The 16,080-nt window shown below is 31.1% G+C and overlaps 1 protein-coding gene across 1 annotated transcript; it reads right to left on the bottom strand.

Moving 5' to 3' along the window:
* Positions 1-5,463: 5,463 nt before the first annotated feature.
* On the bottom strand, positions 5,464-11,313 carry LOC113365553 (cohesin subunit SA-1-like; the record flags this gene model as incomplete). Its single annotated transcript, XM_026607088.1, has 8 exons — positions 11,233-11,313; positions 8,295-8,473; positions 7,464-7,659; positions 7,159-7,374; positions 6,398-6,577; positions 6,009-6,219; positions 5,740-5,813; positions 5,464-5,667 (listed from the first exon to the last, which is right to left on the bottom strand). Coding segments are annotated over exons 1-8 (1,341 nt in total), but the record flags the coding sequence as incomplete, so codon positions are not given.
* Between the last annotated feature and the right edge of the window lie 4,767 nt (positions 11,314-16,080).

A 16,080-nucleotide genomic window follows, 5' to 3' on the forward strand; every position in this document is an offset into this window, starting at 1 on the left:
ATAAGCATTATGAGAAGAGCTACCTACCACTTATATATAAAACTGAGCCTTAACCCATTTAATAGGAAAACCAAAACCTCTTTGTAGTTTAACAAGATAGCATATACAAATTCTCAATGTATTAATCTAAAGAATAGTAATAAATAATATAAGTAATCTTAAAAATACGGCATATAATTATGTATCTAAAAATAGTAATATAATTATTCTAAAGGAAAGTAATAAACTTGATAATCTAGAGGTTTGTGGAAAAATAATCTATCTAAAGGTTTGTGAAAAAACGGCGATATTTAATCATCAAAATTGTGTCTAAAAATTTAGTAGAAAACTATAAACTATCGATACCCGTCTGCCCTGCTACTAGGACGCCGACGCTAGGTGGTTTGCAAGATGGCGGCCAGGTTCGCGCGCGCGTAGTATTAAGGTAATCGGCTTACTTACTTTTTCCAGTGTAATCGGCTTACTTGCTTTTTTCCAGTGGAATCAGCTCCCTTGCTTACTTTTCTGTGTTTCCTCATTCTCCAGGCCTGTTTTTTCCGGTAGTTTAAGGTTTTATCCCACCGCTGCCACCAATGTTTGTATTAAGTTGCCTTGCTCGGAGATTTAATAGAGGAAAACACTTCAAGTCCTTATAGACTAATGGACAAACTTTATTTAGTTTAAGTACAATAATCTCAAATAATGATATAAAATGCTATTTAGTTTGATTTGGTATCGCCGATCCGTGATTCTAAGAGATAGTGAATCCTGCATGTGAATCTAGGTCTGACTCCTTTGGATATCTTCGGGTATCTCCGATACCCTTCGCTTGTCCTAGCTAGTGGTATGCATACTAATACAATATTCGATATAGGGTGTGCAGCGGGCGCAACAGTGCTAATTATGAATGAATATACTACGAAAAACTAATATGTACCTATATTTTCTTCGTCAGATTTCTAATTTTGCACTAATGGAACTTAATCCCACGATTATAATAGTACTACTAAATAATTTTAAGCAATGTTTTCTATATATAGGGTTCGCCAAATAACTTTTTTTTTGAGATGCTATAAAAAACAAACTACTGAATATTTTCTCAAATGTCTTTTTTTATTTCAAAGTACAATCCTTCCGGTTAATAATGGAAAATAATTTCATTGAAATGGCTGCCTCGTCGGTCGGTCTAATTTTTAAAGTACATTATCGATTGTGTGCAGCTGTATTTCACCAATGGCTTCACGAATATTGTCCTTTAAAGCGTCAATTGTCTCTGCCTTGTCGGCGTAACACTTATCTTTGACGGCACCTCACAAATAATAGTCCAACGGTGTCAAATCACAGCTCCGAGGTGGCCAAACGACATCAGCTCTGCGGCTGATAATGCGATCTTTAAAACAGGGCGCAAAACATCGAGTGTAGCTTCGGCTGTGTGGCACGTAGCGCCGTCCTGTTGAAATCAAATGTTGCCAATATCCTCCTCTTCAATTTTTGTGAACAAAAATTCGTTCAACATGGCCCGATAACGATTGCCATTAACTGTAACGGCCACTCCTTGATCATTTTCGAAGAAAAATGGGCCAATTATGCCTCTGGACCAAAATCCGCACCAAACAGGGTGCATCGGCTTTCCAATGTATGCGTGCGGGTTTTCTGTGCCCCAAATGCGACAATTTTGCTTGTTTACATACCCGCCAAGATCAAAATGAGCTACCTCTGAAAAGATGATTTTTTTTTGGCAAAATGTATATATATATCCCAGTATACAAAATTACATCTAAACAATGTGGATACAATATTGCGCCTGCGATGTGAGCTATCGCCACGCCGCTGTCATTTTTGTTGCGTAGAAAGTTAAACGAGCGCCAAGTAATGTTACATTTGCGATTTTTGACGCGACATTTGCGATTTTTGTAACGCGTTTAATCGCATGTTGAACTGATGTTGATGAAACATGAAAACAACGTAATTGTTTACATTAACCCAATATTAATAAATTAATGCTTTAGAATATTCAATTGGCTAATAGTCCTTTTATTCAGAAATTATTTATTTAATATCGTTACAAATTTAATTTAATATTTACAAAGTTTTGATATCAATTTATGAATTAAGTTATAAAGGGTCTGGGCGTGTTTCCATACAGAATTGGCCCCACCCTGGTATTTAAATTATTTTGATGCCATTTTATAGGTATTTTCGAGAAAATTCGAAATACCAAATTTCAAATCAGTAGCTTATCATTTGGCCGAGATATCAGTGAAAACATGTGAAAGTGGCCCCTTTTTCAAACTCACTTTTGTCGGAAATATGATAGATATCTAAAAACTGTTTACGTCATTCCATTTGTACTGATCTTGTCTATATTACTTATAATGAATAATGTTAAAAAATTGTCAATTACTGGATGAAAAGTTGAAAATAAATTTTTATTTGAAATTTTCGACCAGTACGGTTAATTTGACTACTTTCTAAATAGCATCATTTTAAAGCCTGTATATTTTACTTTTATTATCCAAAATTATATTTAAATAGAAAAAATTATAAAAAGTTGAAAAAACCGAAGGTAGTACACGCGGAACCCGTAGAATATCCGTGTAAGTTGCGTCTCTCAATAGCAAACCAGTGCACATTGCGCTTGGCGCGCATCGGAACATATTCTATATAAAGGTAATACTTATTTAAAAAATAAAACTAGATATATACATTTATGTCTTCTTTATTCATATATTTCTGTATATAATTATTGTGGTTATATATTTATATACAATGTTTTTTTTTTGTTTTCAAATTATACCTAAAACTTTATTTGCTTTTTATATTTTATATTGTTACTGTATATTATTTTATAACGATAGAAATACATAAATAAATAGTCACTATATTTACCATAGTAATATGGAAGTTAAGTTACGAAGTTATTAAGACACTTTTAATCGTAGCCGCTATCATTGTTAATAGAAACTGTACTTCTTTCTGTTATAAATATTTTTGATAATATTTCAGCCGGGCGAATAATTCGTGCTAAATATCTTGCAAATGACAGATAATATATAATTGCCGCAGTGTGGGAGCAGCAACCAACAGTCCTTAATCCATTAGGACAACTGCAGCAATACCTCAAAATACTTTTATAATCGGTTCCGCCTGGAAAATAAAAAAAATATAAAAAAGTATAAAAAGCAAAATTTCCAAAATTTCAAAAATATATTCTATATAAATTACCTCATTCAAGATATAATTTTATAAAATTATTTATGAATAATTTTTAAAACATTTGTTTTTGAAATGGTTAATGTGTTCGTAACATATAAAAGTAATAAAATTCAAAATTGTGTTCTGGAATTTTTTCATACTATTCTCTATGTATGTTGTTAAACCCCGTATATATATATATATATATATATATATATATATATATATACATATATATATATATAAATTATTATAAATAATAATTTAAATTATTTATATATATAAAAAAAACTACAGCCTAGTACAGTCATAGCCTCAGAATATTCTAAGGGACATGAACATTCATAATATTTTTAGCTCTTTTCAATAAATGTAATTAAAATAGCAAATGGTGACAGTTTTATTCGTATGACGACTATACTCGTCAATACAAAAAATTCTGCCACATCTTCATGACGAGTATATCCGTCAATTGCAGTTATCTGGTTAAATTGCATAAGTTTTGTACATTGGACTATTCAATTTCATCAATTTTGAAATCAGACTATACAAAATTTAATTTTCTGAAATACGTGGTTCCAATTACGTTGTAATATTATTTCGTACTAAATTATTAATACGTTAATTAATTAATGTGCATTTGCATATATTTGTTTTTATTATATAAATAATATAAATTATTATTTCAATGATAAATTATAATTTTTCGATCTCATAAAACTTAATTTTTTTGCAGTTTTTGGTATAAACTTGAAACCGTTCAAGTTGAATGCACAATCTGTGTATAGTTGTTTAGATGTAAATATCTTTTTCGATATATAAGATTTAAAATAATTTTATTAGATCAATTCGTAGATAATTTTAAAGTCTTTAGAAGTATATTACCAAATGTTTGACACTTTACACATTTTTGCTGAAATTGGGATATGAACTTCAAAAAATGTCCAAGCAGAATGTATAAATTGACTTTGATATTTCAGATGAGTAACTTTTATGTAAAAGATTTTATTGATATTGTTATATATAACATATACAATATATATATGTATATATATATATAATATATTATATATATATATATATTATATATATATACATATATCTTACGAGGTCCAAAGCAAATTTTTCATTTTTCAACCTTTTTTCAAACTCCTCTATTTCGCTTAGACTCTTCAATGGTATCACTGCCAATTGCTCCTCTTCGTCTGAAACTGAAAACATACAAATTTCAGTTTGATTTTCCTTCATTTCTTGAAGATGAAGTGTAATTTTCTCCAACATTGTCGACAAGTGATTCAATGGCTTTTCGGGCTTATCTTTGCTTGATAAAATGAACTTCACGATTAATATTTTAATACAATAAAAACGTTGACATTGAAAAATTTAGTGGCAAATTGTTCAAAATAACTTGAAACGTTGAGAACACAAAATTAGCAAATAGGATTTGCTGATAAAAACATATTCTTTTTCAGAAAGTTGGAATGAAATATTGTTTATTAAACATTATAATGGAGCAGTCATTGCAATACCCCAGAAAGGGGCTTCAACCCATAGCGTCAACCATTATACACATTTATATAATAAAAAATTATAAATTATGTATTTATAATAGCATTAAAAATATTTATAATATTTTAAAAACAATAATGTAATTAAAGTCATACTTCAAATATGACATGATCGGTTTGTCATTGTAATTATCATTTAGAAATAAACCTTCATTAGAGAAATGAAGATGTCGTCCAAACCTGACATGACGCTTTCCCATACATTTTTGATTAGGCTTGGATTGGACATAGTAAGCGTTACTTCAATCAATATTTTTACCAGAAATGGTTAAAATTATGAACAAAATAAAAATCATTTGGTATGAATTAGCCCAATCTACTATTTATGAACCTTATTGATAATACAATTTAATAAGGATACTTTTTTTGGACAACCCCGGAGCCACCGATTATTGGATTTGAATTATTCAAAAAGCATTTGATTCCCATTCATGAACAGACTGATAGAGCTAAATTGGTTTTCAAGTAGACTTGTAGGTAGCAGGTTCATACATAGACAGGCAATCAGATGGACAGTTAGACGTGCGAACTGAAGAGTTGTGAACAGGTTAACAGGTTAACAGGTTGGCAGCAAGGTAAAACTGTTGACAAGTTGAAGGTTGAAGAAGTTGGAGACAGGTGGACAGGTAGACAAGTAGTTCATGTATAGTTTAAAACAATATTGAAATTTGCCTTACAATTAGTATTGCTTTAAAATTTTGATTTTTTCAAATCAACTTACAGCTTGTTGCAGATCATCATGAGTGACATTTTTTACGATGTCCTTGCAGATTTCAATATATTTTTTCAATTTTAACTTCAATACATCGGCTCGTTTCATACAAGCCATAGCATTGAGTACCATATTATTTAGATCCATATCTTTTACTTCCATCAATTTCCAAGATAAACATGTGCCGTAGGTAAGTAGGCAGTATATCGATCCCTAAAATATATTTTGATAGTAGTATGAATTAGTTAAATTAGTTATGTTTAATCTTTGATCTAATTGACATACCTCGATAGGAAGATTTCTTTCAATGACACCATTCCTAAACACTTTAAATTCTTCTAAAAAATCATCCCATATATCTTAAATAATTTATGTTATGTAAATAGTGGAAAATGTATATTTTCTTCAGAGAATTTACAATCCGAGAAAATACTCTTTCTTAGCATATTTTGGATCCATTTGCTAGAAAGAAAAATTATTTCTGTTCAAGAGATGAATTGTTTGACAACTTTCTACACATGACAAAAATGTAATTCGTACCCCATTCACAATACTTAGCCATACAAGATATGGCTCCATATATACAAATGCGCATTCGTCGACAATGGTCGATATGGCGGCATCGCAATCTGCAACAATGCTTCTTGCCCTTTTCTTTATTCTTTTATAAAGGCAATGCAAAGTCTTGCTGCAGTTGTCTAACACTATTGTGTCGGTACACTCCTGGGCGATGTTTTGCAGAGCGCCCAATAAATTCCTTAAATGCTGTAAACATAAAACACTAGATTAAAACTAGTAAGTATATATTAAAAAGTCAGAAAAACTACAAATGCAAGATGCATCAACATTCCCATATGCAATTAAAATTTCTCGTTAAAATATATACTCCTGCTGGTGGCAATTCAAGCACAAAGACAAGTAATTAAAAAATTAAAATACTAACCAGATCTTCCATCTCACTTATATTTTCGAGGTCAAAATATTGAGGTATTCTGATCAAATGAATAATACAATTCACATTGGTTTTGAAGCGAGCCAACAGAATTGCTATCATAGGCATTAGATGTTTTGTGATATTTAATTTTTCTTCCTTCATTTGTTTTCTTTGTTTTAAACTTGGGACCTGTAAATATGAAAACTAATGAAATTTAGAAATAAAAAATAATGTTTAAACATATAATCAACACACTAGAAGAAGAAACAACTGGATAGTTTTACCCATTTGCATGTACTGACATTAAAACCAGGGCAGGGTACTTTTACTTCATCGGTTTAGATTTAGTTAATGTTGTACTTCTAATTGGACTTATAAATTATTGCCTTAAACGTTTGACGACTATCATGCTATAATATCACATCAAGGAAACAGATGTGTAGTACTAAAAGCAACAAACTGATTCCCACAAAACTATTCCATTGGTCATGAGTTCATACACCGTCCAAAAATCAAAAAAAAATCAAATTGTCTGGAGACCAAGAGCGTTTTGTTTATTTAATTGACCAGAAGAGCAGCTGCATATCAATTAAGTAGAGTCCTGCACTTGTAATTATCGACCATATTCGGGTTCGTTGCGAATATTGCAACTTGAGATCATTTCTGGAAAATGCTTATTCTTGTCGCTTCCGTAAGTACCCCCCGCCAGTACATTAAAATAGGTCAAGTTACCTCAGTTTTATATATGCATCATTGAAATGCAATATTACCATATTATCAGTTGCTCTCTCCCCTGGATATTTACCAGTACTTGAAAGACTTGCACACCAAAACATAATTTCAATTAAAATTTCTTGAGGTTGGGGGATTGGGGTCAAAGGATCATCATTTTCTTGAGTTAAAATATGTATCATCGAATTCCAATCTTTCATTATCTCAATGTTTGCAACTAGGGCATCCACTAGATATGAAATAAAATTTAAACCCTGAAAAATAATCAAAATAAAGAATAAAGATTCAAAAAAAATATTTATACGACATCCACATGACTATCATATATACATATTTTACTTACTTGCAATTCAATGGTGGAAGTTGAAACATATCTGAACCATCGAACCCCAAACTCGGCCCCATTTGAATCTTCATCCAATCTTAAAAAGACATGATGAAAAAATGTGCCTGCTGCCACTGCAACCTTTCGATTTGGAGAGAACATCAAACTTGAAACCGTGTTCAAGTCTTTCCTACTGAATAAGTACGGATAGGATCTGAATGGACAAAAATGGATAATTAGCTATATCAGTCTTAGCAGGTAATTACAGGGCATTCGTAGAAGTTGGGTTAAGAAGTTGAAGTACACCTTTCGTAATGGGGAAATGCTAAAATATAATAAGCGGCAGTCATTGCAATACCCCAGAAAGGGGCTTCAACCCATAGCGTCAACCATTATATATACACATTTATATAATAAAAAATTATAAATTATATATTTATAATAGCATTAAAATATTTATAATATTTAAAAACAATAATGTAATTAAAGTCATACTTCAAATATGACATGATCGGTTTGTCATTGTAATTATCATTTAGAAATGAACCTTCATTAGAGAAATGAAGATTAATAAATTGCTGATTAATAACTTCTATATTTGTTGAGACAGTGGATTATGTCAAACAACGCCTAAACAAATATTGTTTTTGCAACTTCACTCTTCAATTAGAATTAACATACATTCATTCATTGCTTGTATTTTTTTACTTTATCGCTGGCAATATACTATTATTTTTTGAACAGCTGTAATATAAGATTGCTACTACCGTTGGGTGTTTACTGGGTTATCACCATCAAAAGTTTCATGCATATGTCTATTAAGTGAACATTTTTATTCTGAACTCTCACCTGAACATAGCTGTGACTAGCTTTATTGCAATCGCTTGATTGCATCGGCTCTTGTCCCAAGATAAACTAAGAAGTCTTTGTTGATATTTATGTGTGAACAATTTTAATTTTCTTCCTAGTTCATCGTCCTCATATAACGGGATCAAGGCTTTCAAAGCGTTTGCTCGTACTGATGCAGCCTGTGAAGATATGGAAAAAATCATTATTAGTAACTGCCTGAGGAGATTTTTATGTTCTCTTGACATTTCAAGATCGGCCTTTTCAAGAATCCTGAAGAAAGAAGGAAACTGGATTGGACCCGTTCTGTTCTAAAGAGTGCCTCCTGCACGACGTCGTGGATGGTAAAATAGAAGGGCTGAAGGGATTGGTAAAGAGAAAATACAGGGTACTGAAAACCGAAGTGCAGGATCAGGAAGCATGGATGAAAAACTACCATTTATTTATTATATATATATATATATATATATATATATATATATATACCTCGTCATAGACGAAATATGCAATAAGTCACAAATTCCACTCATTTTGAAACAGTCCCGGGTGTTATCTCAACCAGCGGCCCAATTCACATATGCACACACTTCTTGTCACAGGTACAGTATCTCTGTAAATAAACTGATGTTTAAAAAATATTTTTTAACTTATGCGGTTCAAGGAATTATGGTAGGTATAACAGCTATTCCTGGTGACATATTTTATTTTATATGGCAAAATGATTGATCTAGTGGTAATATCAAAAAACCAAACCGAGCTGCAGAACATGATGGACAGAATCGTCGAAATGGGTAGAAGATATGGAACGGAAATCAGCATCAACAAATTGGAAGTGATGAGAGTATCAAAACGAGATGATACTCTGAAGATAACAGTAGAAAATCAAAAATTGGTAGACGTTGATCATTTCAAATATTTAGGAAGCATTCTGACCAGAAACGAATACAGCACGAGAAACATCAGGACAAAGATCGCAAGCGCCAAGGTGGAGTTTGCGAAGTTGAGAACACTACTGAGAACCAACCAAGTCTCGACTTGTGGATGATATTGATAAAAAAATGTTATGTCTAGAGTATAGCTCTTTACGGATCAGGGACACGGACTCTAAGAAAAGCCGACAAGAACTATTTAGAGAGTTTTAAAATGTGGTGCGCAGGAGACATGTGAATGGAGAAAATAAAGTGGACTGACAAGATAACAAAAGAATAAGTCCATAAAAGACTTCACTGAGAACGATCATGAAAAGAAAAGGAAACTGAATAGGACCCATTCACTTCAATCGAAAAAAGAGTGCCTCCTACACGACGTGGTCCAAGAATACATAATCCTGAACATATGCTTATTTAAGACATGATATGTTAAAGCAGGAGTCTACAAACAAAACTTAGCTGTGTTATCCGAGAATTAGACCATAAATGTCAAAATATCTTACTTCATGCGTTTATAAATTATATTCCTGTATAGGGACTTGATACACAATTCTAGTTCCCTATACTTTTCATTTAATTTATTCCTTTCTGAGTGAAGGGATTTTAAAGCGACTCAGATCACGCTTCGTCTCCTTCGCTTCTTCGGCCTAAATTAGCTTCGAGTACCGATTCATTTCTGAAGCCGCTTGTTGAAGTAACCCTGCCAACTCTGTAGTTATGGACAAGCCTGAATAGACATATAAAAAATCAGTAATTCAAATGGTAATTTTAAAATATTTTTTCAACTCTTTTGCCAATGTATTAATTTTTAATGTCTAGTGATGTTTAAATGTAACTTAAAAAATTTTAATATGTACAAAAATGTCTAGATATACATACATAAATGTATATGTCGCCTACTGGCAAGGGTTAAAAATGTACAAAAATTTAAAAAAAATATCTATAAATGGCTACATATTTTTGAAATTGTCTAGAAATGTGTAAAATATATAGATATCTAAAAATATCTAAAAATCCATAGAAGAGTCTACGTATAAAAATCATTCTCACGAATACAATTTACCTGCCACTGTTCTCGTGTATCGTATATTTTTCTGACCCAATCTTGACAAATGTTTCAAGATTGAGGTCAGATTTTGTATAAAAAATCATCATAAATTATTTCTTTTCCACCCCTATTTATGACATTTTTGAAGAACTGACAAAACTCAATTTTAAAGCTTCTATGTTTTTTATTTTTTGAGAGGAGCGAAGGAAATCCTTCATCTTCCTACAAAAAAAAAAAAAAACAATAAAAATAATAGAAGTGATACTCTGCAAAAGAAGAGAAACTTCGTAATGTGAAAATGAGATCGCAATGCTTACGGGCAGTCTGCAAGACCTTCAAAGACTATGCAACACTTTCAAACAGTTTACAATGTTCTAATAAATATTCTACAAATTATGGAATAATCCATAACATTTGAAAAACATTTTACATTCTAAAAAAAATCTAAAACAAAATTCAACATTCCTAATCTATGGCATTCTAAAACAATCATTATTCAAATATTAGCTCACTTTGCATTGAACATTTAAAGCAACCTTGTTTAAAGTCGCCTAAGAAGTTTCACTCGATAGTAATCGTTTGAGACAAGTTTTGGAATAAGTATGTTTGTGAGCCATTTTTTGAGCTTTTGTCGATGTTTTGTCAATAAATGCTGAACCGATTTCAAAAATTTAAAAGCTTTTTGAATTAGCACGACCAGGATTGATTAGTTTTTATTGAATTCTTAACTGGCCCAAGGAGAAACAGTATGGATAGAGGATCTGCTTTTTTCTATAGCAAAGAAAATGAGTTTACCTATACCAGACCAGTGTTTTTTTTAAATTATAATTTAAAAGAAAGTTCTCGGATTACTGCTATAGCAGAAATTGACACTATGATATATATACATATATATATATATATATATATATATATATATATATATATATATATATTGTCTACTTTATTAAATATTTAAACTCACACATAAAATGCTATCACCATGCCTTAATGCTGAATGAAGGCACACTTCCTCAATTTCAAATTCATCAAAACCTTCAAACATGTCCATTGATAATTTATTTGGTTTGCTGCCTCAATATTAAACTCATCCTCATCTAATCTTTCAGTTTCTCTTTTCAACCGAATTATATTTGGAATCATTCCTCTAGCATATATTTCTAATGAAGGTAAATGCATTTGCAAATCGTTTACATCTACGCTTAATACCTTTTGCTGTTTGGCATTCGAAATATTTTTTATCGTATTCAACTCTTCGTTTGAAAGTTCCAAATATATCGGTTGAATGAAACATTCCAAAATTGTCCCATATTTGCTGTGAATATCATCTGATCATATAAATTTTGATTTTTCTGCCCGCATTTCTACATTCAAATTTACGAATATTGGTAGAGCAAATCGCAGGAATTGCAAATATAATTCTGTTGTCGAGATTAGAGATTATTATTATTAGAGAGATTAGAGATTGCTATTTATATATGATATATTGGCGAAACAGGACTAAAACTTCTTAAACGTTTGAAACAACACGACAAACGATGATCGCAGACATTTAAAACATAACAACCATACGTTCAATTTTTTGACGCAAAGGTTTCTTTATCATGAGTCGAAAGTCTCACAAAGACGCTATGCGGAATCGACTTTTATTTTCTTAGCCAAACTTAGTATTAATAAGCGAACTGATACTCCCTTTCTCTACGAAAATTACCAATATGTTTCAAATAATGTTTCCCAATTTGTATGTATCGAATACCTAACACCGCTCTATGCTTGATGTTACGCCCTTCAAGAAATTAATTTATAGATAACACAAACTTTTTAACAGTCATCTATTCAGATAATGAATAGAAAGAAAACTAAGATATGTTTCTTAAAATACATTTATTAGATCCATACGTTTCGAGTTCCAATTTGACTCTTCTTCAGTGGAAACAAAACACACTAGTAATTAATACGCAAAACGCAAACAAAAACATGTCTAGAGAATGTTTCTTTGTAACAAAGCATGTTAGTGTAAAAATAAATATGAGTTATACTTCGTAAATGAATTAATTGGAACAGTAATAATTCGGAACATCATATCTTGCAGAATAACAATAATTAATTAGTACATTCCTGAAATAAATACTTCAATTATAAATATATCACAGCAATAATTACAGCAATATAGAACTATAATTAAATAACAAAAATTTGCAAATGTTTTTATCAGAAGCGCGATTTTCGTTTCAAAACTTCATATGCAATTTGTTAATCCATAATGTTCGAGTTTTATGAGAGTAACAATTAACGATTTTAAGTGAAATGTAATTTTTGAGGAGGCGACAAATCATGTACCCAAAATGTTAAATTACACATATAAAAGAAACTGAAAAGTTGTATGGAAAACAAAACCTGAAATATATTAACCAGTAAAATTTATTCAAATGTTAAATTTGAATAATATTGTATATCGATTTGATAGAATTTTGCAAGGCAGACCACCACATAAAAAGCATAACTTTTTCTCGAAAATGGTTTGCGAGCGACAAATATTTCCTCATAGATAATTAATTATTGAATCGTTTAATTTTATGTGCTACTGTATGAACGTATTGATTTTTATTTGTTCATGAGTTTCTTGTTGAGCGTAAATAAATCTAAAAATGAGTTGTTAAATTAGTTCAAGTACAATATGCCAAAGTGCTCAAATTATGTTTTGTATTGTTAATCGTAAAGTGTCGGTAGTTTTCTCGAATTATGATTTTCGTTTCGTGATGTGTGTGTGGTCTTTGAATATGTAAAATTGTTAAAAAGCATGGGAATTGAAACAAAATTTTATTTGTTGAACGCAAACAACAAATTTGAAAATATTACTAACAGGAGATTTTATAATGAAACGAATTTTAATGGACTAGTGAATTGAAGTGAAAGCAATGTTATTAATTATACTACTGCAGTTATATCAAAAATAGATACAATAATATTAATTTTAACAACAATTACTAATGAATGATGGATATTTAATCTTTTAAATTGTTCGACAGTAGTAAGCAAAATGATTCATATTTATTATAAGGACACATTCATTTCAAGATGAAAGACGGTATGAATATGGTATAAAGCTGATGATACACAGCTTTGCTTCTACGTGAAATAATATGAAAAATAAAAAATGTCATGGAAGGAATCAATATTAATTCAAATGATACGAGGATTTAGTGCGTAATGCAAGGTGTTTTCCGCACAATTTGAAATTAATATATATTGTAATTGAATTATATATCAAATGAGATGTGATCAGAAACTTTATGGCTGAAGGTCATTAGAATTTTTCATTTGTTCATGAGTCACAAGTTCAGGTGCGATGAGGTAAAAAGAAATTTGATTTATAATGATTGCTATGATTGCAATGATTGCTACGATGTGCCTGACTATTTGACACATGTATATGTTATCTTGGTAAGCTTTCATTCCAGTCCAAGATATTCAAAGGTTCTCTCATTCCTAGTGATTATGAAATTAGCTTTCAATCAGATAAGAAGACACCGCTCTGTCTTTGTCAATTTGTCTAGGCGGGTGCCTAGAATTTCAGTTCTTATTGTGAAGGATATATTTTTCATTGAACATAAAAAATTGTTTCCCTGCTTTGATCAATACAATATATCAAATGAAATGATAACCGAAGAAGGAATTTAAAACATCCAATGGTATTTTGAGGTATGAGGAAAAAATATCATTACAATTAATAGTATTATATCAAACGCATTAATTGACCGACCATCCATATATAATCAATCAGAAGGATATTTTTAATTTGTACGGACTTCTTAACCATGGATCAAATACAATTTATTGTCAAACGAAGGTATTTCAATACTTTCAGAAATTATTCAAGTTAGTGAAGATGGATTTGTCCAACTCAATTGTAATGATGATAAAATTTTTGGACCTTCGCCTGACTTGCCTGATATCTGGTACAAGTTATTTTCAATCTTCAACAAAATACTCATTTGTATAATATAAATCGCCAAATTTGTGAAATTAAATTAACTTCGAAGGAAATTGAGAATATCATGCAGCATGGATGTTATGTAAAGAAAAAGTAATATTGAATAAAATCAATTCGTAATCACTCGACAATTGATAGCTGGAAGATAATTACTGATGCAATAAATTACATTTAACGAATTTTAAATATTCAATGAGCAACACGATGTAACGCGTAAGATACGATGGTATTTTCTTTTTTTTACCAATATTTATAAGTGGAAAACTACCAACACACAAATACTAATCAATAATACATGCAATTTTTTCCTGTTTATTAATATAATTAACAAATCTAACGTCACATAAGATTTATTTTTGCCGATATATGATACTGCACATCGCGAAAGTGAAGTTTGACTTTTTATGTCGTTGCTTGTCTCATATAAACTTTAGTCGAATATGTTATTACTTTAGTCGAATAAGTAACATCCACGTGCACGTGGATAAATAAAATACATATTTCAGGTTATGTTTATGGTACAAAAAGCTTTAAGGTTTCAATGAAAAGCAAAGCAAACCAATTTTTTATAGGCCGTTTTGGATATACGTTTTGTCTTCTGCCTCAATAAGGGTTTCATAAAATGTTTAAATCGTTACACCCAGCTTTAATTAATCCTTTTAATGTGCAACTGTAATTTGCGTTCTCAAATTTGTTTTTTTTTTTAACATGAGAGAAAATGTTGTTTTGGAACAGTAGGTAATTCCGAGCCAGGAAAGTAAACGGTGAGCTTATGTCGAAGGCATGGATATTCAACATTATTTTTCTACATTTAAATGTGATTCCTTTGGATTCCTCACTATATGACTTCTAAGTCAAGTGGCACTTTGCCGTTTATTGCTTGGAGTACATTGTTTGCCGTAGTACGACATGCCTTATTATTTAACACAATTCTTTCCAAGTCATCTCTGGAGTTTCCTTCGATCACAAGCGCCAACTCATCTGCTTATGGAACTGGTTCTACATTTTCTTCCACCTGAGTTAGGCTCTTTAGAAGAGCGTCCATGCAGAAGTTCTATGCAACATGTCAAATTTTTTTATTCTTGTTGACATCTCTTGTGCATGTTCTTCTTAACCATTTTGGTGTTGCCTGTTGCATAGGCTTTATTCTTTTTAAAGTAGTCTTTAATTATATTTACCATGATGGCGGGCTACCATAGTTATCAAAGGTTTTCTAAAAGTTAGCAGTGCGTCTTCCGTGGAGGCGCCTGCCTTGAAGCCAAACTGTCGTGCGTTGCACATACTCATTTCTCTATACTTTTTGTAGATACGCTCTACCAGTATTTTCTCGAAGACCTTTTAACACGTTCACGTCGGTGTGCCACCGGTGTACCACATGTGCCATCGGGCGGCGTGTACCACCGGTGGCCCACGCTCGACTGTCTCACCAATCGCAATTGTACCACATGAGGTACAAACTTAATTTTACTTTGGGGTGCTGAAAATTAAAATATTAAATATATAACACACCTTTTATTAAAAAATATTTATTTTTTGTTATGGTATATAACCCTTAGTTATGCAATGGGATGCTGTAAATTAAAATATTAAATATTTAACAGATTTCTATCAAAAAATATTTATTTTTATTTGTTATAATGTACATAACATAGAAGTTCAATAGTTCAATAATATAAACATGGTCAAATAGTTGTATAAATATATTGCAAGTTTTACAAAAACATTATTTGTATAATTTGTTGAAACACTGTAAACAAAGTGCTGGTTTTCCCTTGCAATGCGCGCAATAAGTTGTAACTCTTTTTGCCCTACTGGCTG

Source organism: Ctenocephalides felis, unplaced genomic scaffold (assembly GCF_003426905.1).
Source record: "Ctenocephalides felis isolate EL2017-DRISC unplaced genomic scaffold, ASM342690v1 CF-g0.4_SCAFFOLD_00483, whole genome shotgun sequence".
NCBI lineage: Eukaryota > Metazoa > Arthropoda > Insecta > Siphonaptera > Pulicidae > Ctenocephalides > Ctenocephalides felis.